The sequence below is a fragment of the Epinephelus lanceolatus genome, chromosome 16 (genome assembly GCF_041903045.1).
Source record: "Epinephelus lanceolatus isolate andai-2023 chromosome 16, ASM4190304v1, whole genome shotgun sequence".
Lineage (NCBI taxonomy): Eukaryota > Metazoa > Chordata > Actinopteri > Perciformes > Serranidae > Epinephelus > Epinephelus lanceolatus.
The window spans coordinates 34,605,839-34,631,985 of NC_135749.1; the positions used below are offsets into that span (position 1 = coordinate 34,605,839).

General features: G+C 40.2%; 1 protein-coding gene across 2 annotated transcripts in view; it reads right to left on the reverse strand.

Annotated features, from left to right (window-relative positions):
* Positions 1-1,210: 1,210 nt before the first annotated feature.
* The window catches only part of LOC117263687 (glutamate receptor ionotropic, kainate 5-like), a 417,373-nt gene continuing 392,436 nt past the window's right edge, over positions 1,211-26,147 (reverse strand). Inside the window, exons 19-21 of one of the 2 annotated variants that reach the window (XM_033637282.2) lie at positions 20,501-20,629; positions 12,264-12,385; positions 1,211-7,742 (exon numbers count right to left, since the gene is read on the reverse strand). In XM_033637282.2, coding sequence (XP_033493173.2) covers positions 6,975-7,742; positions 12,264-12,385; positions 20,501-20,629 — 1,019 coding nt within the window. In that variant the 3' untranslated portion in view covers positions 1,211-6,974. Of the gene's footprint in view, positions 7,743-12,167; positions 12,386-20,500; positions 20,630-26,147 lie in introns of both variants that reach the window. The other variant, XM_033637280.2, reaches the window with a different exon arrangement.

The following is a 26,147-nucleotide window of genomic DNA, read 5'->3' on the forward strand; positions in this document are numbered from 1 at the left end:
ACCCTGCAAAAAAACTTCTATGTTCCCCGCTTATACAAAAAGGGTTCTATGTTTCCCGCTTGGTTGAGCGGGCAACATAGAACCCGGGAGATACAGAATCTTTTTTGTGTAAGCGGGGAACAGGTTTAGTGGATGTAAGTGCTACAGAAGTGGAGATTTTTGGCTCAGAGTTTGAAAATAAAAATAGAAAACAACCTTTAAAGATATGTATTGTAAAACATTTTTAGACAAAAAGTAACACTACAGGTAAATAGGGTAAAAAAATTATGACTAATAGATATCGCTGTGAAACTTCCCCAGTTGATTACTAACATAAAGATTTTGTATTACAAGTTTTCTCAAACTTGATGTTAAAATATGCAAATATGGAATTATCTGATTAAATATATACTTTTTTAGAGGGTTTATAGGCAGAGTTTGCATGTTCTCCCCGTGTCAGCGTGCGTTTTCTCCGGGTACTCTGGCTTCCTCCCATGGTCCAAAGACATGCAGGTTAGGTTAAATGGTAACTCTAAATTGTAGTGATGGCCAAATGAAGCCTTATGAATCATTTTCTTTCTTTTATGAGCCCACTAGATGGCATTTTTGTTCAACAAAAGGTTGAAAGCACACTGAATTGCCATTCTTTGAGCCTCTCTCTACAAACCAAGAGCGCCATCTAGTGGGCTCATAAAATAAAGACAATACTTCATGAGGCTTCATTTGGCCATCACTACTAAATTGGCCATAGGTGCCAAATGTCAGCTGAGATAAGCTCCAGCCCCTCCTGCCTCCCAACAGCAGTTAGGGAGGCAGTTACAGAATATGAATAAATGAATTAATCTTCACTAAAATAAACACCTATTTTCACGACTCAGAAAAAGAAGACAGATGACAACACTCCCACCAAAGAGCTCTTTGAATTTGACCAAAAAGCATGATTTATAAATTAAATAAATAAAACAATTAATAAATATCTGGTCCCAGTAGCATGTACATATCTGTAAAAAGACTTTGGAGCCGCATGTCCAACATCAGATTAAGACACGATGAAAAATAAACACATGAATAAACTGTATAAAACATTTAAATCAGTAGTTGCTTTTAAGTAGATGAAGTTTTGTGACATCAGCCCTGCCCACCTCTACATCTGATCACCTGAACACACCTGTGTGGCTGTTTCAAGAAAAGGATGAAGGTCAGATAAATGAAAACTTCACCAGCAGCAGACTTTTTGGTACATTGACTGTTTTTTTGTTTTGTTTTTTTATTCAAAACGTGTGTCTATATATTGAACATCAGAGGGCCGGTCCCCTCCTACAGTCACCCCACACGTCAATATCAATAATAATGATAACAATAGAATCATTAGAATAATAATCCGTCTGTTGTCTCTGTCCTACGGATGAGCTGAGCACTGCTGGTACAAATCAGAGGGAGGAGCAGAAAAAAATAAAACAGCAAACAAAATGATGAAACATACAACAGGAATCACTCTTTATCGTCACACACGCACGCACGTGCACACACACACACACACACACGCACATTTTACAATAACATTCCTGTGCATTTTTCACATTTTCATAAACAATTTCTTTGACTTGGATGCTGCTGGCTTATTTTCTAAACCATTTCCATGCCAAAAATTACAAAAATAACAAACAAAAAATACAGGCACTGATCTTAAATAAAAGAATGACTAAATTAAAAACAAGTGCAGGCGTTGATTTACAATTGCTCCTTTTTGTTCATACCCTGCAGGCAGGCGACTGTAAAGCAATTACACAAAGAACTGACAATATCAGCACTTATGTCGAGTAATGGGTCAACATGATTTGTTGATGTAGGGATATCGGAGAATGTCGGCAGCTGACAGGTAACTTTTGAGCTCTGATATCCAGGCATGGCGTTTGAATCATCATGACAATAAAAAAATACCATGAAAAATAGAGAGAGAGAAAAAAAGAATAAAATAAGCCAAGATTGGACACAGGACGGAAATTACAATCACAAATTTAGTTTTGCAGTTTGCCCTCCAAGTTCACCTGTGAATGTGTGTGTACAGTACATGTCTGAGCTCCACTGACTGAGGCCAAAAACAGCTTTAATACTCACCCAAATTATACACAGCTGCACTGAGGGAGTTCTTCTTTTAGGGACTGTGTGAAAGTTATTAGATCGGTGAGCGGGGGTGAAGGTTATGTTTTCCTTTTTAAAAAAGCAACACCCTCCCCTCAGAGTCTCAAAATGATACACTGTAACAGGACTGTGTTGCTACAAAGGTTTCAAAGCAAAAAATACAGTACAAAGAAAAAAATTTATGATCTTTTACTCTATTTCAAACCTTGACATTTTCACAATAGTCACAAATTGGCACTTTAGGGGGAAAATTAGAACACAATATACAACAATAAATCTCGCTTAAATAAATGATAAATATGCTGTAAGAAAATGAGAAAAGGCTTTCCTAAAAACATCTAAAAGACAACCCTCCAGCCAAAAGAGTTGCCCCTAATAACTTTCATACAGTCCCTTACAGTCCTGATTTACCAAACAACGTTTTTAAAGATCTGAACTGAGTGTCGGCACACTCGGCTGTAATGTGGCACTGTATTTCCAAATGTCAGATGGCTCTAACTTAGATATGGCCGCCAGTTTTGGCCTGGATTTGGGTTTGAGGAAATAAGCTCCAGTCGTTACAAAGTCTGACCAGCTTTGGGCCAGAGCCAGCACCTGCAGTTGGACCAGAAATTTGGCTGTATCATTCAGCACAAATCACGATTTTGTAAACTATTCATGTCAGATTTGGTTTTTAAGCAAAGCTATTTCGGCTATATAAAGGAAAAGTTCAACATTTTTGGAAAATATGCTCGAAAGCAGGCTATAACTCTCAAGTCAGGACATAGTTAGCCTAGCCTACCATGAAGACTGGAAGCAGGGGGAAACAGCTAGCCTGGCTCCTGGGTTGCAATGGTATGAGATTTTCTCAGTACGATAACTGTCTCAGAAAACATTGCAGTTTTATGGTATCACGGTATTACATAATTATTATTATTATTATCAGTCAGAATTACTCTTAAAGGAATGAAAATGGACGGGCTATTTCTGGTTAAACAAAGATTTTATTACCATATGTAACGCCCATTAGTTACACACACAGTGTAATCCCCAATTTTACAGCTTGACAATGTGTAAAGCTACTGCCTAGTAAGATTTTAGATGTAGTTGCTTATTTTCACCAGCAGGGTGTGCATTAATCCCACACAAATGCTGGCAGCGCCCCTAGTTTTCTTGTTTTTTTTTTTCTGTTCTCGTTTTTTTTTCATACGCTGATGCAAACCAGAGCACTACACGATAGACAAGTGAGCTTGATAAGGTTGATAACTGCCTGTAAAGTTGTTGAAACTACATTTTTGTTCGAATTATCAGTTCGGAGGACTTCCGTGCAAGGAAGAGAGGGTTTTCTTGCCAAACCTGACCGTGTGGATATTGATTTTTATCGAGCGAAAACTCCGGTGAGTAAATGCTAGTAGCAATTAGCGTAGCATACTAGCAATGCCGACCACAGCTAATTACCTGCTTATTTTCTTGAATATGTCTCCACCAGCAGTGTCAGAAATTAGCAAGGGCCATGGGCCATTTGGCCCACAATTTATCCAAGAATGCCCCCAAAAGCCATGTTCCGGGGGCCAAAATTGCCCCCAAGTTTTCGAAACAACTATATGTATTTATATTTTTAACAGTATTACAATCTGACATTAGTAGTATAATTAGTATGAGAAGTATAATTTTATTTTTATTAAATTAATTTACTGTCACATCTACAACTCATTTTCCAGACATAATCAATGAGATTACACTGATTACATGAGAGTAATCTGACAGAGAAGGGGAGGGGGCTTTGCTGTACCATAAGTATAAATTAACCATTTCTTGGTTGATCTGTGTCTACACAATGACAAATTAATGAAAAATTAAGGTAGAATGAATGTTAAAGTTTAAATTAACTTACTTCCAGGATTGCATCTAAGGAATTTATAGTAATTTGGCCTTTTTAACAGTATAAGTAACTGTAATGTGGTGAAACATTAGTACTGCTGTCAGTAGATTAATGGTTAAATCATCACATTTAAACTGGTTAAATTATAGGAAATCTGAGTGATATTTTGCAACCATAACTTTATGTAACCCATTATTTATTTCATTTATAGTGGTTTCTACTGAAGACTGAAGACACTATCTTAGTTGGTTTTGCTTTTCATGTGCTTATTGTTAGAACATAATTACAATTTTTTGATGGCCCCCAAACATTTTGAAAATGCCCCCATTTTTTAGACCGTGGGGGCCAAAATTGCCCCCAAAATATTTTGTTAATTTCATACCCTGCTCCACCACGTATAGTTATGCTTCTGAGATAGTGTTAAAAAAAACCAACCGGAGACTGATAAACGTGTGTTGAGTTTGAAAATGTATTCTATTGTGTATTTCTGTGGGAAAAAAAACGATGTATGTGTTAATTGAGCTAGCACATGCTATACAGCTAAGAAAGCTGGTTGTTGAGGTAAAACACACGCAGCTGTGAGCACTTGAGCTTACAGAAGGTAATTCATTTCATTTTCTTGGGTAAAAACATGATTTAAAGTCATTCATTTCATGATTTGTGCACACTAAGCTGTGATGGGTTTAAAAAAAACATTTAAAATTCATATATAGACACATAATTGTGTGTTGGCTGTTAAAAAGTTTTGTGCAGCTGTATATGATACTTTGTCATTGAATAGTTCATGTTCACTGATTTAAGATAAAAAGAGAGTTAATACTGTACAGTTAAGATAAATAGATAAAAAGATAAATGCATGAAGAAGAGAGATTAAAGAGATAAATACTAATTTATTTAAAAGAGATACTACTACTGCTCTATGCAGGTTGTTTTTTTTGTATGAGTGGATTCTTACGGTGAGCCAGAGCCTAGACCGGTGGATCGTGGAGCGGGACGCAGGCCTACACGCGTGGAGGGTGTGACGTCAGCGGGAGCTTCACTGTGCTTTGGAAAGAACATCTCTTCATACAGATACGACATAGAACATAAGAAGGACAAACTGTGAACACTGACTTAATCCAGACTTGACTTTTTGGACTCTTTTTGGACTTTATTCTTTTTGATTATTATTTTGGGCCCATATTTACTAATTCACACTGTGAAGTGTTCTGCTGTTCTATTAAGTGTTCTGAACCATTATTCAGTGCAGTTTTCTGAGTGCTGCTAATTTCTGATACAAGGAAAAAGAAGTTTTCAGTCATATCTGAAATATCCGTGTTTTGCACTTAAAGGTGGCACTTTTGCTAATAAAGGCTATTTTGATTACTGCTCTTTTCAAACCGTTGTCCTGCTCCATCAATCCTCCTTGAACGTATCTATTTCTTCTGATTGGCCTAAATTTAGAGTGCATGACAGTAATTTTATTATATGCACATTAGACAGTGTTACACATATTTGCAACTTGAAACCATTTTTTAATGGAGATAGTTTGTAAAAAGACTTCTTTTTGAAAAAAAAAGAATAAAGGTGAGATTTTTTTTTAAAATATCTTAGATAAGCAAATGTACACAGTACATTTTAATATTAGGGTATACCTGAAAGTTGTACACCATTTCAACCCTACAGTACCTGCTTTTGTCAAAAGTTAGAAACTACACCTACTACCACCTCTAAAACTTACAGATAAACACTTGGTATCTTGTTTGTTAAATCTGTACACAAACAGAAATGCTAAAACGGTGTGTGATTTTAGGTGAGATACATGGTGGAACTATTTCTTTGTGATGTCCTGTTGATTGGTTGCCAAACGTCGTCAAAAGCCCCCTGACAGGCTTGTGTTAGATCAGGCCTGTCTTTGTGCTAAGCTAAGCTAAGCACGTCCTGACTCTCCAAACTAAACACACAGACAAGAGGCTGATATCCATCTGAACACCTAAAACATGGAAAGAAAGCAAATGGCCATATTCCCCGAACTGTTGACCTATTCTTTCAAAAACAGGAGCTAAAAATGATTAATGCCATAGTAAGTGAAAACAGGCCTACTAGTTTCTGATTGGTTGACTGTTAAAGCTGTGTAACCAGACAGCTCAAACAAGGATCTAATCAACAGTTGAACCACCTTTTTACACAAAAATAATGAACTTGGGGAAGAAGTATTTTCATTGTCTCCTCCCTGTCCATTTGTGTCATATTTTAGACCGTCTTATTTTGAGTTATCCTTTACATGGAAAAGAAGAACTGGCCCTACCCAGCACAGCTTCGTATACTTCAGGTGAGTAATGAAGCATCTGTGTGTCTGCTTTGTGGATCACAGCACCGGTTGGTCAGTTTTTCAGACGTCTGCACATACAGCAACAGCTACATCCTCCAGAGACGTCCAAATGATTGACATATGACCATGAAACTGTACAGCTGCTCTGCTACTGTGTGTGTGTATGTGTGTGTGTGTTTAGATCTCCCTCTATACAAACACCTGCTTCAGTATTCAAACATTAAGAGAAAGGGTCCTCCTCACTTGGCACGGAGCGTGATGATTGGCCGAGGCAAGAGGTGAGGGACTGAATGTGGGCACAACAAATAAGCCCCCAGGATGGTGTCCATTTGGCAGCCACTTCCTGTTTGTCCGTCCTCTGCAGCCCTGTGATCCAAACACCTCAGCTGGTTTAATCTGAAATATAACATTTGATTTTATCCTCCCTGCACTCAGGTCAAAGTGGTTTAATCTGTCCAACCCTGTGGAAAGGTTTCTGGTATGATCCACTGAGCCAAAGTGGCGCTGTGGTTATGAATAACCCTGCAAATGGGTCCAAATGGTTTCTTCTATCCACCCCTGCTGATAGGCCAGTTTGGACTGTTTCAGCTGCATCTTTGGGGCCAAAAAGTAAAATTCACAGAGGGCTTAAAACCACGATCTTTGACCCCTCTGATGATGGCCTACACAGTGTGTCTCTGCTCAGTTGTGCCCTGACAATAAGTCTGATGGTGGGCGTGTTGGTGTCTTGGGTGGAGGCAGTGGCCGAGGTGGTGGCGGCGGTTTGGTACTTGCCCGTCGTGGGCTCCCTGTCCCCTCACCTCCATCGCTGTCGGCTCTGTCTGCTGGGATCGGAGGAGGTGGCGGCGGGAGGCGGGGCAGTGACATGGAGCCGTGGTGGTAGTGGAGGTGGTGGTGGGGGTTGTGGCGGAGGTGGTGACCCGACGTCATTCCAGAAGGAGGGATCCGGGAGCAGGAGGAGGCGGAGGAGGATGATGAAGGAGGGGGAGGTGGGGGAGGTGTGAGCGTGGCTGGCCTCAGGCTCTGGATCCGCCGGCACTCCTGGCAGATGCGCACATGGCTGCAGCCCTGCAGGAAGCTGCGCAGTGGGGCGGGAGGAGCCACCAGTGCCGATGCTGGAGGAGGGGGAGGAGGCGTGCTGGTGGTAGCGTTAGCGCCTAGTGGGTCCTCCAAGAGCCTCTGTGGCCCTGGGCCCAAATCAGGACCTCCTCCCAGACCTCCCCCCAGCCCACCCGTCAGCGAGCCGGTACCACTGTACAGTTTGCCGTTGCTGAGACGCATCTCACGGACCAGGCGGATGGGGCGTGGCGCAGCCAGAGCCAGGCGGGACGGGTGACGTAGGACCCCGCCACCAGCGCTGCTCAGTGGCCTGCGGCGTCGAGAGCGAGAACTCTTCTTACAGGAGACAGCGTTCCGAAACTCTGTTAGCATTTCCTGACAAACAGAGACCTGAAAGAGAGAGGAAGAAACATGACCTTACATTCCTATTTATAATATTAAGAATATTTAAGCACCAGAAAAATGTTGGCACTGTACGTTTCTGCAAAAAATGAATATGTTTCATTTGCACATTATTATGTAGCAGTATGTTTAAAATTTACATTTCAAAAATGGCGTAGTTAATGTGTGCTTAGGTTTAGGCACAAAAATACTTGGCTATGCTTTTGAAAAGATCATTTATGGCTGAAAATACACGGTTTTGGAGGCAGAATCTCAGCTGAAAACACAGCGACATCTCAGTAAAAAAACAAGCGCTTTTCATGGCATTATCCACAGTAGAGAAACAGCGATGGGTCACTTTAAAACACCCATGTTTGGGCTTAGAATCTGCTGGAAACAGAGCAATGACTCACTAGATTACAACTGGTTTTGTTGTTTGTTGGTCTCTAACAGTGGTCTGCATCTTGGCAGGTGTCTCAACTATACACCATCCACCATCCCAAGTCAGCTCATTCACTACATCACTTTAGAAACATTGATAGTTCATCTGAAACGTACAAATGTAATGTATCTGTGGTTTCCGTGGAACATAGAATGCCAACATTTTAACTAGGTGGTGGGGGGAAATATATGGTCACCGTTCTTATGTCTTATTACTTTAAAATATACAGTACAGGCGAAAAGTTTGGACACACCTTCTCATTCAATGCGTTTTCTTTATTTTCATGACTATTTACATTGTAGATTCTCACTGAAGGCATCAAAACTATGAATGAACACATGTGGAGTTATGTACTTAACAAAAAAAGGTGAAATAACTGAAAACATGTTTTATATTCTAGTTTCTTCAAAATAGCCACCCTTTGCTCTGATTACTGCTTTGCACACTCTTGGCATTCTCTCCATGAGCTTCAAGAGGTAGTCACCTGAAATGGTTTCCACTTCACAGGTGTGCCTTATCAGGGTTAATTAGTGGAATTTCTTGCTTTATCAATGGGGTTGGGACCATCAGTTGTGTTGTGCAGAAGTCAGGTTAATACACAGCCGACAGCCCTATTGGACAACTGTTAAAATTCATATTATGGCAAGAACCAATCAGCTAACTAAAGAAAAACGAGTGGCCATCATTACTTTAAGAAATGAAGGTCAGTCAGTCCGGAAAATTGCAAAAACTTTAAATGTGTCCCCAAGTGGAGTCGCAAAAACCATCAAGCGCTACAACGAAACTGGCACACATGAGGACCGACCCAGGAAAGGAAGACCAAGAGTCACCTCTGCTTCTGAGGATAAGTTCATCCGAGTCACCAGCCTCAGAAATCGCAAGTTAACAGCAGCTCAGATCAGAGACCAGATGAATGGCACACAGAGTTCTAGCAGCAGACCCATCTCTAGAACAACTGTTAAGAGGAGACTGCGCGAATCAGGCCTTCATGGTCAAATAGCTGCTAGGAAACCACTGCTAAGGAGAGGCAACAAGCAGAAGAGATTTGTTTGGGCCAAGAAACACAAGGAATGGACATTAGACCAGTGGAAATCTGTGCTTTGGTCTGATGAGTCCAAATTTGAGATCTTTGGTTCCAACCGCCGTGTCTTTGTGAGACGCAGAAAAGGTGAACGGATGGATTCCACATGCCTGGTTCCCACTGTGAAGCATGGAGGAGGAGGTGTGATGGTGTGGGGGTGTTTTGCTGGTGACACTGTTGGGGATTTATTCAAAATTGAAGGCACACTGAACCAGCATGGCTACCACAGCATCCTGCAGCAACATGCCATCCCATCCGGTTTGCGTTTAGTTGGACGATCATTTATTTTTCAACAGGACAATGACCCCAAACACACCTCCAGGCTGTGTAAGGGCTATTTGACCAAGAAAGAGAGTGATGGAGTGCTGCGGCAGATGACCTGGCCTCCACAGTCACCGGACCTGAACCCAATCGAGATGGTTTGGGGTGAGCTGGACCGCAGAGTGAAGGCAAAGGGGCCAACAAGTGCTAAACACCTCTGGGAACTCCTTCAAGACTGTTGGAAAACCATTTCAGGTGACTACCTCTTGAAGCTCATGGAGAGAATGCCAAGAGTGTGCAAAGCAGTAATCAGAGCAAAGGGTGGCTATTTTGAAGAAACTAGAATATAAAACATGTTTTCAGTTATTTCACCTTTTTTTGTTAAGTACATAACTCCACATGTGTTCATTGATAGTTTTGATGCCTTCAGTGAGAATCTACAATGTAAATAGTCATGAAAATAAAGAAAACGCATTGAATGAGAAGGTGTGTCCAAACTTTTGGCCTGTACTGTACATATATAATTTATTTATTTTTTGAAGTCCACTTCTTATTGTCAATTATTTTATTTGTGTTCTTTGGTAAAACACACATACACACATATGCACACGCATAAAACAAAACTCTGTCGTGTTCATAATAAAAAAAAAAGTTAGATCTACTCTTGCATGTTGAAAAACCGACATTTTCTAAACTGTTAAATATTACAGTAATGTAATAACAACGTGAATATAAATAAACAATGTCAGTATTTATACAATTTCTGGATATGGTCATGTCAAGAAAACATAAAGAGAGAGTGAGGACATATGTGTGTGAGTGAGTAAGACTTGACACATTATGCTTTTTATCTGATTGTGTTTTAATGCTCTGCAGCTTCCCACCTCAAACTAGTGCTATCTGTGAATATGTTTCAGTGTGTGTGTGTGTGTGTGTGTGTGTGTGTGTGTGTGTGAGAGAATTCGTCCTATAACCTGTCCTATATAAACAGTCTGAGCAGAAAGTCAAATAAATGGCAGATAAATGAAGAGCGAATAAAAGTCAAAAACTGTATCTGCAGAGGTCGAACGAATAGACAGACTGAGGAAGACTGACTGCTGGAATACAGTGTGTGTATGTGGAGAGAGGGAGAGAGACAACTCAGCTTCCTGTTTAGGCTGGAATTTTAATTATTTTATCAGCAGTGACATTTAGTTCAGGTTCTTCTTTTAAAAACCACATTAATTAATACTTTTTACACAAGGACGTATGTGCATGTGCACAAGTGCTACAACACAATGCACTTTCTTGCTGCCTGTAACTCTCAATTCCACTGATTTACATTTTGTGATCTTTGAACTATAAGTTTCTGTCTGCATTCTGGGTGATTTTGAGGTATTGAGCTTTAATGGTCTCTCTATGTTAGAACAGATTGTTTTGCAGATGAAACTTTCTAATACTGAGAACTCATATTTTTTCAAGAATTAAATGTTTCTGTTTACGCAAGATAAAAACAACAACGGTTTTCTTTCTGACAGAGGGGACAGTTTCATCTTAGTACGTTTTAATTCCAGTGCTGGGTATCTGTACTTTTAAGATGTCAAAGAAAAAAACGAGTACAAAGTTGTATATTAAAACTTCTCCAGTCAAAAAATACCTGCATTCAGTCCTTTTTGTACCTAGATCTGGACAAAAGAGACAATATGTATGATTTTGCTTGAGATTTATTGCAACATGTGACTGTCCCACTACTGCAGCTGCCAAAACCCATACAGTCCGAGGTGTGGTCAGGTTGAGCACAGTGTATTTGACGTACCAAGTACCAAAAGCAGTCCCTCTGATGGTCACTTGAGGCTGGCTCCAAGAGTGAGTCAAACCTTAAAGACCCCAGTGTGAAGATGCCCAATTTTACAGCAGAAATAAACATGTCTACAGCCTGGTACAAAAACAGTTTTAGTACCTAAAGCTATTTTTTGCATTCATAGCTCATTCATTTACATTTGATTAAGGCTTAAAGTTATTCATAATTAAGGGCGTGGCTGCTTTGAATGACAGGTGGTTGCCAGCTGTTGACTACAACAATGTTGGTTAGGCAATGCAACCATGGTGTAACCCCAGGTTCATAGAGTACAGGTGTAGCCATAACTGTCGCTATTTCAGTGTGTCTATGGCAAAACGATGCTTTACTTTCTGAGGATATTTTAGAAAAGACAACAGTTCAGCAACATATTTTAATTTAGACACAAACATTTAGTGAAATCAAAGATATTCATTGAGAGATATAAACTGATGATACAGTTTTACTGACAGGCTTTTCAAAATAAAGCACCAAATAAGAAAAAGTAAGTTTTTCAGCTCCTGCTGATGCTTCCTCTCTTTATTTTTTTGTTTGCTGCTGTCTATCTGCTGTTTATTATCATTATTGTTGCTGTGGACCTCTGCTCTCCTTTCTGCTCCAGAGTTCACCTCTCACTCAGCAGGCTGGAAGAGGTTAAAGTGTGACTTTTTCTATGAACTTTTGAATAAAGAACATTCTGATCATCAGCTGCTCAAACATACAAAACACCCACCCACCCACCCACATACACACATAAACACACACACACACACACACACAGACAGACAGACAGACAGACAGACAGACAGATAGGCACACAGGCGGATGACCTACTGAGGTGTTTGAGCTGAGGTTGAGGCCGGGGGCAGGGCAGGAGGAGGAGGACGAGAGAGGAAGAGGAGGAGGAGGAGGATGATGATGAAGGTTTACCTCGTCCGTCTCGGCGGTGCGGCGCGTCGCCCACACAAACTCCATGATGGCCACGAAGACGGCAATGATGAGGCCGCAGATCAGGACCACGAATATCCCTCCAATGTTCTCCATGCCGAGACCTGAAACACAGTAACGTACAGCAGATTAATAAAACTGTGTGTTCATTTAATACAGTAGTATTAAACAGTAGCACAAAACACAAAGTTTAGCTTAAGGATGGGAAGGTCATACGTTGGCAATGGCACTAGATGAAAAGTCAAAGGATCATCAAAGTTACTTAAGTTCATCCTCCTCAAAAAAGTTCATCCTCCACATTACTGTAATGTCTGAACCATGTTCCCTGACAATCCATCTAATAGTCGTTGAGATGTTTCACTCAGAACCACAAATCAGAGTCCTGCACCGGGTTGGGTACCCATCAAGTAACCCGAAAAAAGGGGTAAAAACATTTAAAAAATGTATTTATATAAATTCATGGGTACAAGCACCGTTGAAAATGAACTAAACGCAGGCAGACAGTGGGTAAGAACAAAAATTTTTTTTTTTAATTTTTAAGAATGAAACAAATGAAAAAGATGTGCAGTATACGTTTAATATTTTGACATACAAATCACTACCATCAAGCTGCAATTCCTTTATTTCAAAGGTCAATGACACAAATCGAACCTTTGACACCGTCGTCACATCCGTCACCAACATGGAAGACAGATGAAACTGATGATGAAACTCTGCAGCTCGAGAGTGAGGTGGCAGCCTACATGGAGTTCAAGACACCCAAGGAGAATCCTTATGAGGTTTTATGGTGGTGGAAGGAGCATGCTAAAATGTTTCCTAACCTGGCAGTGATTGCGCAGAATATTTCGCCATCCTGGCATCCAGCGCAGCCAGTGAAAGAGACTTTTCTGGCACTGGATTCGTCATTCGAGAACGGAGAACCCAGCTTAATGTGAGTGACTGTAGCCTGTGTGTGTTTAATCAAAGCTGCAGGCTTTGACTTAGACATAATGACGGGTAATGGGATGATTCTGGTACTGAGCTTTATGATTATGGATGGGTGCAGGTTTTCAAAAATGAACCTGTGCAGGACTCTGCCACAAATACCAACCTGGTGAATGCTGAAATGTTTGAAAAATGTAAATGTTGTAAGCATGTCTGTCATCATTCCTCTCTGTCTAAAAGTCATTTTACCTTTTTGTTAATATGCATTTCTTGTATTTAGAGGTGCAAGTTAATGATTCAAACATTACAGAATCAATGATCCATCTGTCTAAAAGTAATAGCTGATCAAAAGCTACTTCATGTGTTACTAGCCCTTTTTAAATAGGAACTGTGCAAATTTGCAGGAAAACCCAATCAGTCTTTTTTCAGCATTGGCACTATAAAAACAAAATCGGGGAGTGCAGGAAAATGCCGCCTGCCTACTTTTGTTAATACAGAATGTGCCTTGTGAGCAAGTAACAAAACATGTAGCTCAGCACGTGAAGTAAACAGTGACGTACTCCGAGGGAAGCCGCGGCTAGTCAGTCCTTCAACGATTCTCTCGTAAGTCAGCCCGTTCTTCACCGTCCCCATCATCTGACGGTTAATGGCCTCTTCGTTTGCGAGGGCAAGGAGGGCGCGCAATTCCTTGTCTCCCCAGTTGCTCATCTTTACAGTGTCTGTCAGGTTTGCGTTTCCCTCTTGCTACTAGCTGCTCGCTAATTCCTGCTATCAGCTGTTTCCTGTTTATCCACCGCCAGTGGCTAGCACTTGCGATGTCATCAACAGCTCCTCCCACAAGTCATCAACAGCCCCTCCCGTGGCGGAAGGGCACCTCGTTCTTTTTAAACCAAAAAGCTTCCACCAATATGTCTACCCTAGGAGGCCGAAAATTGGGCACCTTGGAACAACTCGCCAATCCGGCTCTCTGTGTCTAAATTAGGGGTGTCAAATTATTGCGTTAATTGCGAATAATTAATTACAGCCATATTTAACACGATATGTTTTTTGATTGCGTTAATCTCATTTTTAATCTCTAACTTTACTGTTTCTGTATGCCACAGAGTTGCCTTTTATAAAATCCGACTGTAGGCGTACGATTGTGCTTGAGTTGTGGGAGAGCTGCAGCGCTACAGAGCAGAGCCCAGCATCAGCATTGTATGAAAAGCTGTCTGCCCTAGCATGCAAGTATCTGACCTCCCCGGCAACCTCCGTGTAATTTTCGGGACAATCAGGGCAGGATTCAGGATTCAGGACAACTGCTTGGATTTCGGGACTGTGCCAAAAATTTCGGGACAGTCCCGAAATCAAAGCAGTTGTCCTGAACCCTGAATCCTGCCCTGATTGTCCCGAAAATTACACTAGAGCAGAGTCTGGAGTAGTTATTGCCTGATAAAACATTAAAAACTAATCATGGTTGTTGAGTTGTCATGCAGCTCCCACCAGCTGCACACTGGCTGCAGCAGTTCCTACATGAATTATGGGTGTTGTAGTTTGAAGAAGAGAAGACAGCGCAAGTTGCAGCCGCAAGGACAGGGAAAGCGCAGGCAGCCACGAGAAGGAGTGATTTGCACGTTGCAGTGCAGCCTCTTGTTCTAACTGTTCAAAACGGTTCTATAAACTGATACAGCTGTAACAAATGTACCAGGTGTCTTTTATTTTATTAGCTTTTATTTTTTATTAAGTTTAAAGGACAAGTGCACTTACACTGCACTTCCATGAAATAAAACGAGAAATTGGAAAAGAGGAAAATAATTTAGAAAACTGTTAAAATAAAATTAGGGAACTGATCACAGATGTGTTGTTTCTGTGTGTTTTTACATCTATTGTTGCGTTAATCTGCAGCTATGCTTTTAATGAAGCTGACATGTCATGACAGTCAAGCACCCCCCTAGTGGTTGAGACTGAAGGTTGCAGCACTCTACACTCTACAGTGCCCCATGTACAGAGGCGATGCCTCACTGCAGTGGTCGCAGGTTCGATTCCGGCTTGCAACCCTTTGCTGCATGTCATCCCCCCCACTCTCTCTCTCTCTCCCCATTCCACACTGTCCTATCGATTAAAGGCAAAAAGCCCAAAAAATAATCTTTAAAACAAAAAAAAGAAAAGAAAAGAAAAATACAAAAAAGAAGCAGAAAAATACTTATCTACGAGTTAGAAACACCTGAGCTCAAACATGTTCTTACTCCCAACTCTTCACATATTGCTGCTTGTTCAGTGGACTATCGACGTCTACATATGACGTGCTAGGTATCCTGGGTACATCTGTTGCTGATGTTGTGGGACGCCATGTCAACTGTTAAATGTAGGCTATTGCATATTTTTAAAATACACTTCCATTTTCACAGGAAATGGACAGTTTCTGTTTTTAGATGCATACAGTATTTTCAAAATAAACTTACAATGTCAGTAAAACACATCTCCCTTAGGTTTATTTCCTTGTGCAACAAAAGCACGTGGTTGAGTTAAGAAAAAAAAAAACCCATCATGATTTGGCTCAAAATTTATATGGGAAGTGAACACTGGGCTCCTGGGTGTTTGTTGGACCCATCCACCGCCATTCCCGCCCACCCAATAGGGACTGTCTAGCTCATGAGCCCAATCCAGGTTATAAACAGATGCCACCTGGTGTATCATACCTCTATGAAAGATGGCTTTTCTCTGATGTGTCTGTGCGAAAATCACTGACAAAGTGATGGTATTTCATGACTTTGGAATGAGAATGAGTCGTGAGCTCAAAACAACCACATTGTATCGTGATCAAAATAATCTCTAATTATACAACACCTATTTTTTTTCCCCTTTATTTTTTTCAGAAAGAAAACTTGAGGAGGATTTGCTGTACAGGACCTTTCTTTCTTTGTGAGGACACACACACACACACACACACACACACAAACACTGTATACTGTGCAATCAGCAACAGTGACACTTGATTAGTCTTAATAGGTCTTAACAGGATCTTAATGGCTTGATTTTCTCAGGCTTTACACACACACACACACACACACACACACACACAGATAATTCTGCTGTGTGTCATTGTTTCCCTGTGCTCTGGGAGTAAAGAAAGCTGGTGGAACAGATGACAGAGCAGCTGATCAATACTCAGACAGGACTCACATTCCCATTACGATCGACTCAAAACATAATCTGAGTGAGAAAGTCAATGGACAGAAGCTGTCTCATCTTGTTACAGAAAGACACGTCAGGGGGAACAAAAACATGTATGTGAAAATGTCAATAATGAAAATGTTCAGTCATCATAATCACTGCAGACAAAAGAGACAGAGACAGGAAAACGATAAAACTGGAAGATAAAATGATGGAGGTTCTACCGAGTCACAGAAGCTGTTTTTGTGTTTTATGTCTAATTTGACACCTTGTGAAACTATTGCTGGTGTAGCTGTAGGGATATACCAATGCTGGTGTTGGGTCTGTTGGGTGGTTCCACACTTTGAGTCAGACTAAAATATCTCAACAACTATCAAATGGATTGCTTTGAAATTTTGTACTGAATTTGGTAATACTTCTCTTCTAGCGCCACCAGCAGGTTGATTTTTGTGGTTTTGAGTGAAATATGTCAGCATAGGGCTGCACGGTATATGCGGTAGACGGTAGAAATGATATAAATTTGGCCCACGGTAGAGATTTGCGCTCTACCGTCCTGTCGTCGATGACGTCATCGCACCTGCCTCAGTGTGAAAATGGCTGCGAGCACAGAGACAGCGGAGCAAGAGGACCTGGTTCACGTCCGTGATTTAGCGTAGCACGTGCAACATGTGTTGCTGAAGAACTTGTGAGTGAGTGAGTTAATGTCTTATGAACAGCCCCGGACTTCTCAGACTCTTTTAGCGACTTACCGCTCAGAGTGAACTCATTCAGTCTCTCCCTCTCCTCTCTTGCCGTGCGCACATGGGAGTTGGTTTTCGGAAAGAGATTTTGTCATAAACCTTTGGTAATGTAAACCTATGTGACGCTAGGGGCTCCACAAAAAACTCCATATGTGAATGTGTGATAGTTGTGGTATCATAACAGCCTGTCACAGGTCACAGCGTGATGATTAGAGGAGAAATGGCAGAGCATAAAGGTCCAGGTGGAAAAAACACAACTCATTTAGGATTTTGCTAAAAGAAGGAAATTACCTTTTGATATAGATCCCAGGGGACATTTTGCACCATAGAGAAGTGGGTTTTAATTTTGAGTTTTGACATCTGCATTATGCACAATAAATGCTCTAAAAATACATTATATCTTTGCTTTTGTTGTTGTTGTTTTTTTTTTTATCAATTTAGCTTCGCTAAGGGACTACAAAACCCATTCAGAAACACTTCTATTATAACTTTTACACTTAAATTTATACCGCGATATATACCGTTACCGTGAAGGGATTCGATTTATACCGTGATATAAATTTTAGGTCATACCGCCCAGCCCTATGTCAGCAACTATTGGATGGATTGTGATAAAATATGGTTCGGACATTCGCCTTTCCCTCAGGATGAAATGAAATTACTCTGGTGATGCTCTGACTTCTCATCTAGCACCAGCATCAGGTCAACATTTTAATGTCTCCTATACTTTGATTTATGACCAAACACCCTCAGAACTAACGACATTCCCATCAGCCTCAGCTGTACTTTGTATTTTGTGCTACTTAGCATATGTTAGTATGTTAACATTCTAAACTAGAATGCTAAGGTTAGAACTTTACTAACCTCATAATCAGCATTGTTATTGTGTGAGCATTTTAGCATGCCCAAATTAGCATTTAGCTTAGAAAAGCCTGACAGAGCCAGGAGAGTATGAATTCAGACTCTTAAGGAGTGGCCAAACCCACTCTCACTCCCAACAAGTTAAATACCAATCCTTGGTAAGTGGCTGTGTGCGCCAGACACTGACACACAGAGGCACCCTTAGCATCAGGATGCTCACAACAACTAGCATAAAGAGGGAGAGGGTTGTATGTGAATAGGTCAAACAAACTTGAGACTTTCACCCTGGAGGCCGCTGTTTGTTTCCTGTGTGAAACCAAAAGTCAACTGCGTTTCAGTAACAATGTAGCATACTACGCTAGCGATGTATATTACGTGACGTTACATCACATTGTAACAAACCTACCTATTTTAAGTCAAACCATTAAGTTTTTTTTAAATCTAACTACTTGATTTTCTCACCTGAACCTCAGGAAGTAAATCAAAAAATGATTTTTTTTACCTACAGTGCAAGTTTCATTTGGAAAGAAACTGCATTAATTCAATGAGTGGACATTGTACATTTCTGGGAAAATCATTTTGAAAAGACGCAGTGCATGTAATGAGTGAAAAGTGATGCTGCAGGGGTACCTACAGTGTCATATTTTGATGTGTAGGGCCACTGGCCAGAGGCTGGTATTTGATGAATGGGAGTAAGGATGTGTTGTCACACCACAAAGTGACATTTGCTTATTCATCTAGGTGGGGTTGGAAGCTTTATGATGTAGTAACTAACTACAGGGCTAGTTTGTGATCTCAGGCAGCTAGGAACGCTGCTCAGCCTTGCTTTCACTTTTTCCCAATAAACACTTGCACTATTGCAGCGAAAAAATCCCCTGCAACCCAAAAGGCATTTTCCCCAACATTCCCCAGCACACCAACATTATAAAAGAGATCTAAGACTGTTGACAGAACACCTTGAACTGCAAACAAGGTCAATTCTGACTCTCTCTATAATAAATTTTGATCCATGAAGGTTTTATATTTGTAAAACTTTTCTTGAGCTGATTTAAGTGATTTAAAAATCCATGACACTATCATACTGTAAAGTCTGTGAGCCAAGTGGGAACTCATGGGTAGGGCCATCGGGAGAAACACTACTGGACATATTTAAGTAAAACCAGCAAGCTAGAAACTTTTTTGGCACATGTGCCAGGTGAGTAGTTCCAGTGGTCTGAATAGGCGCCATCTTGGAATCTGGTTTCAAGATCCAATAAAACATCTATTGTACAGCATTTCAGTAAAAGGTTATTGAAGGGGGAAAATAAAGCTCCTTTTATTAGCTTATCTTGGTTGCTAATGGGACGATAAGTTCAAACAGATAATTCTAAAGACGTGCTGTGTGTATCATCGACTCTTATCTCATTATTGTCTCCAAACCATTCATCTTTTCCTGCAGAACATCTGGCTGCTCCCATCTTCCTGCAGAGTGTTGACTTTGTTTACAGACTCATGTTACATGTTCATTCAGACATGTTAACAGTAATTGCTCTGCATCTTAATGATAGCTCCATCTGTTCCTGCAGTTTGCCTTATTTTTGGTTTAAGGGTGATTCAGCTTATCTGGTTTAGTGCCTCAAAGACGAATCAATTAACCGATGAATAATTAATCAGTGACAATGACAAGAGGGTCATTTATTCAGGAACATTATTAAACATTTGTTTCATATCTTTGTTCATAGCTTACGTTGTCTTTTGCAAAAAAGATTAGTCATTCAACAGAAAATTAATCAACAATTGTGAGAATAAATTATACCTTTAGGTAATTTTTCAAACAAAAATGCCAAACATTTGTTTCATTGTAGTATCAAAAAAGAAGATTTGTTGCTTCTCTCTGTTTTCTATCATTTTAAATCAAACATTTAGTGCTGTGGACTGTTGGTTGACCAGAACAAGACATCTAAAGATGTCACTTTGGGCGCTGGGAACCATGATGTCCATTTTCTTTTATTTTTGGACATTTTATAATCTAAACAATTAATAACTGAGACAAAAAAAAAGACAGATTAATTTATAATGTAATTGATCCGCAACCTCTATCAGAATAATGTAATTGGTGCTAATGTTTTCTGTCTGTTTTTTTAGGAGCTTTTTTACATAAACTGAAATGACAGATTGCAACTAGGTGCTTGATTCTTTTTTGGATATTTTGTTTTGCACTCATTTACCTAGAATCCCACAAGTGTCTGAGAGCCAATCAATCCCCTTGACCCAAAACACTGTGCAAATACTGGCTGATGCAAGCGACAGAGGAAAAACAACTGTAGGCTGACATTTCGTTTGTCAGTGAAACTATCTGCTATCATCTGCTGTTTCTGTTCCCACCACAGAAACTCACATCCAGGTCAATGAATCCAGGAAGAGGAATAAGCTTTTGTATCTGTTAAACAGTTCGACATGTTGTGAAATATACACATGTGCTTTCTTGCAGAGCGAGATGTGAAGATGGATACCATTCTCACATCTGTCTCTTCAATATGAAGGCTGTGCTGCGGCACTCACCTTTGGCTCGGTGGTCCTCCTCTTTGGGACACTGTCCTCCCTCCCACCAGCGTCTCTTCAGGATCTCCAGCCTGTTGCTCTCCTGCAGCTGTAAGATCCCCAGAGTGATCTCATCTCTGTACGGAGAGCCTGAAGAGATAGAAGATCTCAGAGTCATTCACGATCTGAAATTCAGTCCAGTCTCAACCTAATATCATGCATTTTGAAAACCAAAACAAACATATTAATCATCTGGTTCTTGACCTCAATGGTGTTAACTGGCTGACCCGGGAGTCGATCACACTGGATACTTTGTTAGCAGTGGATTGAGCCCATTATGGCCACTTTTAACTACAGTGTAGCTTGGTTACTCAGCAAGTAACTGGGCTGTAGCAAAAGTGATATCACTAGCAAGTAACAACAGCTTGGGGAAAGTGAGCATAACAGTTGCTATCGTAGATACATATGTGGTTAAAATGTTACTGCAACATGATGCAAAAACATTTTTTTCACTTTCTCCTAATGTTAGGTTTACCAGATCCCATGGAGGTGGACCTCTTTGGCTCCATGTTGCCACAGATTAATAAAGCAGCCTGCACTTCCCACTGAGGGCCGAATTCACAAACTGCGTGTGGCTATTAGCGCTGGTATTAGTTAGTTAGACTTTGTTTGGCAAAGTACTGAATACTGTATACCCTCATGTAGTGATGTCTGCTGGTGAGTCAGTCTAACAGTGTCGGATGGGTTGAGGCTGTGAATTTGACCAAGTTTGACCACTTTATCACTATTCCCTCTCACTTGTAGCTGTTTTTTCGTTATCTTTTGAATTTAATATGAATTATGGAACCGTTTTTGTTCACGTTTGTTTCCCCCGTTTCGTAAAATAAATTATTGAAAGTTGCTTTTGAAGTGCGTGACAGAAGTGCGTACTGAGAACGACCGCAGACTGTCACCTGTTCAACGCATCAATATCTTCGGATGCCATTAAAGTAATAATGATTATAATAATAATGTCAAAATATTATTTACAGACTGATTTAACAGACGATCACTGCTGCCACGACCACTGGAAAGTCTGGGCGAGAGGCTTCCACAGAGGAGCGCCCAGTTTGCACCAGCTTTCTAAAGACATTATTTACTTCACTCAAACTGCGTGTGGCTATTAGCACTGGTGTTAGTGAATTAGACGTTGTTTATCAATGAGGCTCATTTGCATAGAAATGGGCAATTTTTGCGCCAAATATATGCATATTACCTCATTTAAATACATGCAAATAACACCGGAGCACCGAGATGCAATCTGCTTGGCAGCGCAGTTAGTGGAGCATTTCACCCTCTGTGCGTACTTTGTGAATTAGACGGTATGTGTTTGCTCCATTTTTACCGGATTAGCGGCTGCAAAATCCACGCAATCCTTATGTGAATTCGGCCCTGAGTTTGTAAATCGCCAACTATTCCCTTAAATGTTGCTAAAGAGCTGCATTGCTGGGCGGAAGATGGATTCAGTATTATCAATAAATTATTGCATTTTTTGTAACTGTGTGGTTATTTAATGAAACACTGCCAGGTATATGTAGTAATTGTTTTATAAAAGCAATAAACTACTTGAGGCCATGGTTTTCACAAGCAGCAACCTCTGGGGCTGAAAAATTAAGGCAAGGCAGAAGTGACAAAAACTGCAGTTTCTCTAATGACCACTTGAGGCTGGCTCCAAGAGCGAGTCAATGCCCATAGACCCCCATGTATGAATACCCACATTTACAGCAGAAATAATCATGTTTACAGCCTGGTACAAAAATTGGTGGTCTCTATGGTTATTTTTTCTTGCTCACTGTACAGGGTGTTTTTTTTAATATATCTCATCCATTTAATGTTAATAAAGCTTAAAGCTTTGCATTATAAAGGGTGTGGATGTTTGAGTAATAGATGGGCGCAGTTGGTTAGCAAGTCACTACTACAGCAACAACATTGTTTAGGTAATGTAAAAACGGTGTAAACCCAGATTATAGGTGTAGTTGTAGCTGTCACTACTTCAGTGTATTCATTTCATGAAAGTTATTTGTAATGTTTTGGCCACCTTCCAAAATTTGTTTAGCATTTGGTTGTACTAAAAGATCTTCCAGTTTTGTGTGTGCACTACAAGTGACAATGCCACAGCGAAACCCAAGCATTCCATAGCGTAGTTACGTCATCAGGGGACTGCGTGTGTCTGCTACTTGCAACAAGGCACCTCAGCTGATTGTCATCTAAAGTTTGTATTTGGTCAAAAAAAAACAAAAAAAAACTGCACTTTTGATGTATGAGCCTCATTTTGCTGCCCCATTGCATTCCCATGTACACTGTAATGCACATAAAGCTAGCGTAGCATCAGCTAAATAAGTTAAATAACTAAAACCAAAAACACATGATTGGTTGATGCTTCACCGTCATTGGAGTGCTGAAAACAGTTGAGGCCAGCTCAACTTTGATTTGTAGTGGGTCACGCCCATCCACAGCAGCAAGTGTTCTGTGTAACTTCATGTCACCGACTTCCATTGAAAATAACTTGTAGCCTGTTGCTGTGTTGCATGTAGTGTGAACACAGTGTAAGGAGTCAGATCTTCAGGTTTTTTTTAGTAGTATATTTTGTTTTAATGGTAATAAGCCTGGTTGCAGCCTGCATTTTCACATTAACAATAACTGTAAATGCACTGTGCTGTACTTAAGCTAGAAGCTAACGTGAGGGTGATCTCCACGCTCTTGTCCAATTATGATAGCTTCTGGCTCAAGGTTGCGATGTAAACACAACCGGTACAAACATTCCTTTGTCCCGTTGTCAGTCAGGCTCATTAATGAGCAAATGTAAGCAGGTATTGTGTACTGTGTATTGCATACGGTGTATTAGCACCTTAATGTGTACTTTTTTTCTGTGTACGGTGTATTTAGCACCTTTATGGGTACTATTTTCTGTGTATGGTGTATTAGCACCCTTATGTGTACTAGCACCTTGATGTGAACCAGCACTTTAATATGTACCAGCACTCTAATGTGCACCAGCACTTTAACTTCAATGAGAAGGCATGGCAAATTGCACAGCTCAGATGAGCAAATATCTTTTTGCACATTGGTCCCTATCTGGTTACCAGTATGTTTTTTTTTTTTTGTTTGTTTGTATGTTTCGTGCTGTTTAAAGCAGCAGTACCCTGTCTCCAATCCAAATTTCTCCCAAGGGAGACAAATAAATGGACTTTGACTTTGACTTGACTTTGGCCAAAATGGCAAACTCAAGGTTTCAGAAATGGAGTCCATAAACCAATGGGTTATGTCATAGTGGCTGTGTCAATTATTTTATGCAGTCTGTGGGTTTACAATGATTTTAGAACAGCTTGTGTCATGCCAAACTACAGGCCTTTGCTGTACTAACATCAAGTGGCTTGTTGCTTCAATAAACTGTCCAGCACATCCAGCTTTTTATTTTTTATTGAAGAATAAAGTAAGTTAACCTCACAGTTCACTTGCTCACCTTTTTTTTGTTAAACATGTGTTGAGCTGTACTAATAGGCACAGCGTGCTCTTTGCTGCTCTGTGGGTTTTTATATTGACATTTTCCTCCAAGTGAGCACAAATGAGCTGATAAACTGTGAGCAGAAAGAGACGGGGTAGCAGCTGCATCTTTGATACAAATCAAACAAACCTGCTTCTGTTTTGAATCTCATTTTGCACCTAAGGTCTGTGTTCTGCTCTATCCAAAACTAAATATAGACCTCTATGCATAGGAACATTGCTTTTGGTGACTGGTTATAAATCTTAAATGAGTTTAGCAGCATGGTGTCAGCCACCAACCCTGTCACCCTAGAAATTAAGTTGACTATTACTTAGCAACTTATATGTTTTGTGTGGAAAGCAATGGCGTCTGTTTACACACATGTATCACTGTTAAAGTCCTGATACAGTAGACACATTTTAAAAATGGAATTACCGCCTCGTGGTTATATGCCTCTGCACACCAGCCAAGTTGAACTTACAGTTTACATCCATGTCTGTGAAAATATGGATGCTTCACACACATCATCCCCCAGCAGCACAGAAGATCTATACAATCAGCACAGTTTCAAGGTGGACACCCAAAATTAGAGTCACCAATTCAGTAGCTGACCAAACGTGACCTCTCCTGTTTATGAGTTATGACACTGAGTAATGGCTAGAAAAGTGTTTTTGGAGAACGTTATAATGTCAGAGTTGAGCTTTGACCTCTTGAATATAACATTTCAGCACTTCATTATTATATGTTAGACATTTGTGTGAAATTTTACAGTGACACACACAATAACCTTGATCTTTGACTTTCGACCACCGAATTCTAATCACTTCTTTCTTGAATCCAAGTGGATGTTTGTGCCAAATTCGTGAAAACTCCCTCAAGGTCTTCTTGAGATATTGCGCTCAGAGAATGGGATGGACGCAAGGTCACAGTAACCTTGACCTTTGACCACTACATTTTTATCAGTTCATTGTTGAGTTCAAGTGAATGTTTGTGTCAAATTTTAAGAAATTCCCTCAGGGTGTTCTTGAGACATCATATCACGAGAATGGGACGGACAAGGTCACAATGACCCTCAACTTTGACCACCAAAATCCAGTCAGTTCATCGTTGAGTCCAAGGGGATGTATTTGCCAAATTTAAAGAAATTCCTTGAAGGCGTTCTTGAGATAACGCACTCACAAGAATGAGACGAATGCAAGTTCACAGTGACCTTGACGTTTGACTTATGACCACCAAAATCTAATCAGATCATTGTTGAGTCTAAGTGGATTCTTGAGATTTCACGTTCACAAGAATGGGACGGACGCATGAACGAACAACCTGAAAACATAATGCCTTTGGTCAGGGCAATCCCCGGCGCAGAGGCATAAAAACATTGCCAAAGAAGACATTATTCAATACATATCAAAGTATGGACCCTCCTGTAAAGACGTGATTTATTGCAGGATCAATCTTCCAAGAAACACTTTAATAAACCCTGAAGTCCTGCCAGTTACACAAAGATGATTCAGCTCTATGGTAATTTTTGAGTCTATAGTATCATATCAGTACCTGTCATTAATATTTTGTCCACTACAGCTGTAAGTTATGAAGCTTTCATCCTCACCTCGTCCTCTCTTCCTCCCCGCTGCTCTCGCCCATTCATCTTCTTTCTTATTCCATTAAAAAGCGACAATGACTTTCACCAAATGACAGCCAGCAGGAAGTGTCTGGGTGTTTTTCAAGGTAAAAGATCATTGAAGTCTTTTACAAAATGATGACACTTTTACTGGTTAGATAGTCCATATTTTACAGATACAGAGTGATTCATTGACTTCCTTTACTTTTTCAAAACTCTTCTCTAAGTCAGATACCACGTTTGGCAAGTTTCCAAAACATTGATCAACTTCAGGTAATAATTCTTTTCTTAAATTGATGGATTTTCTCATTCTTATACCAAGAACTCAGACTCCTTAGGACAAGATGCTCTTTTTTCCTCTCCTGTCTCGTCTTTTGAGTTTTTGGTTATTTATTTACATGAAACTTTACTTTGAAAGTTACTTTTACCTTGCCAACAATACTTACATAAATTAAGTGATATTTTCAAAGCATGACTTATACCAATAATGGAGTGTTTATCTATATCTATATATATCTATATATGTA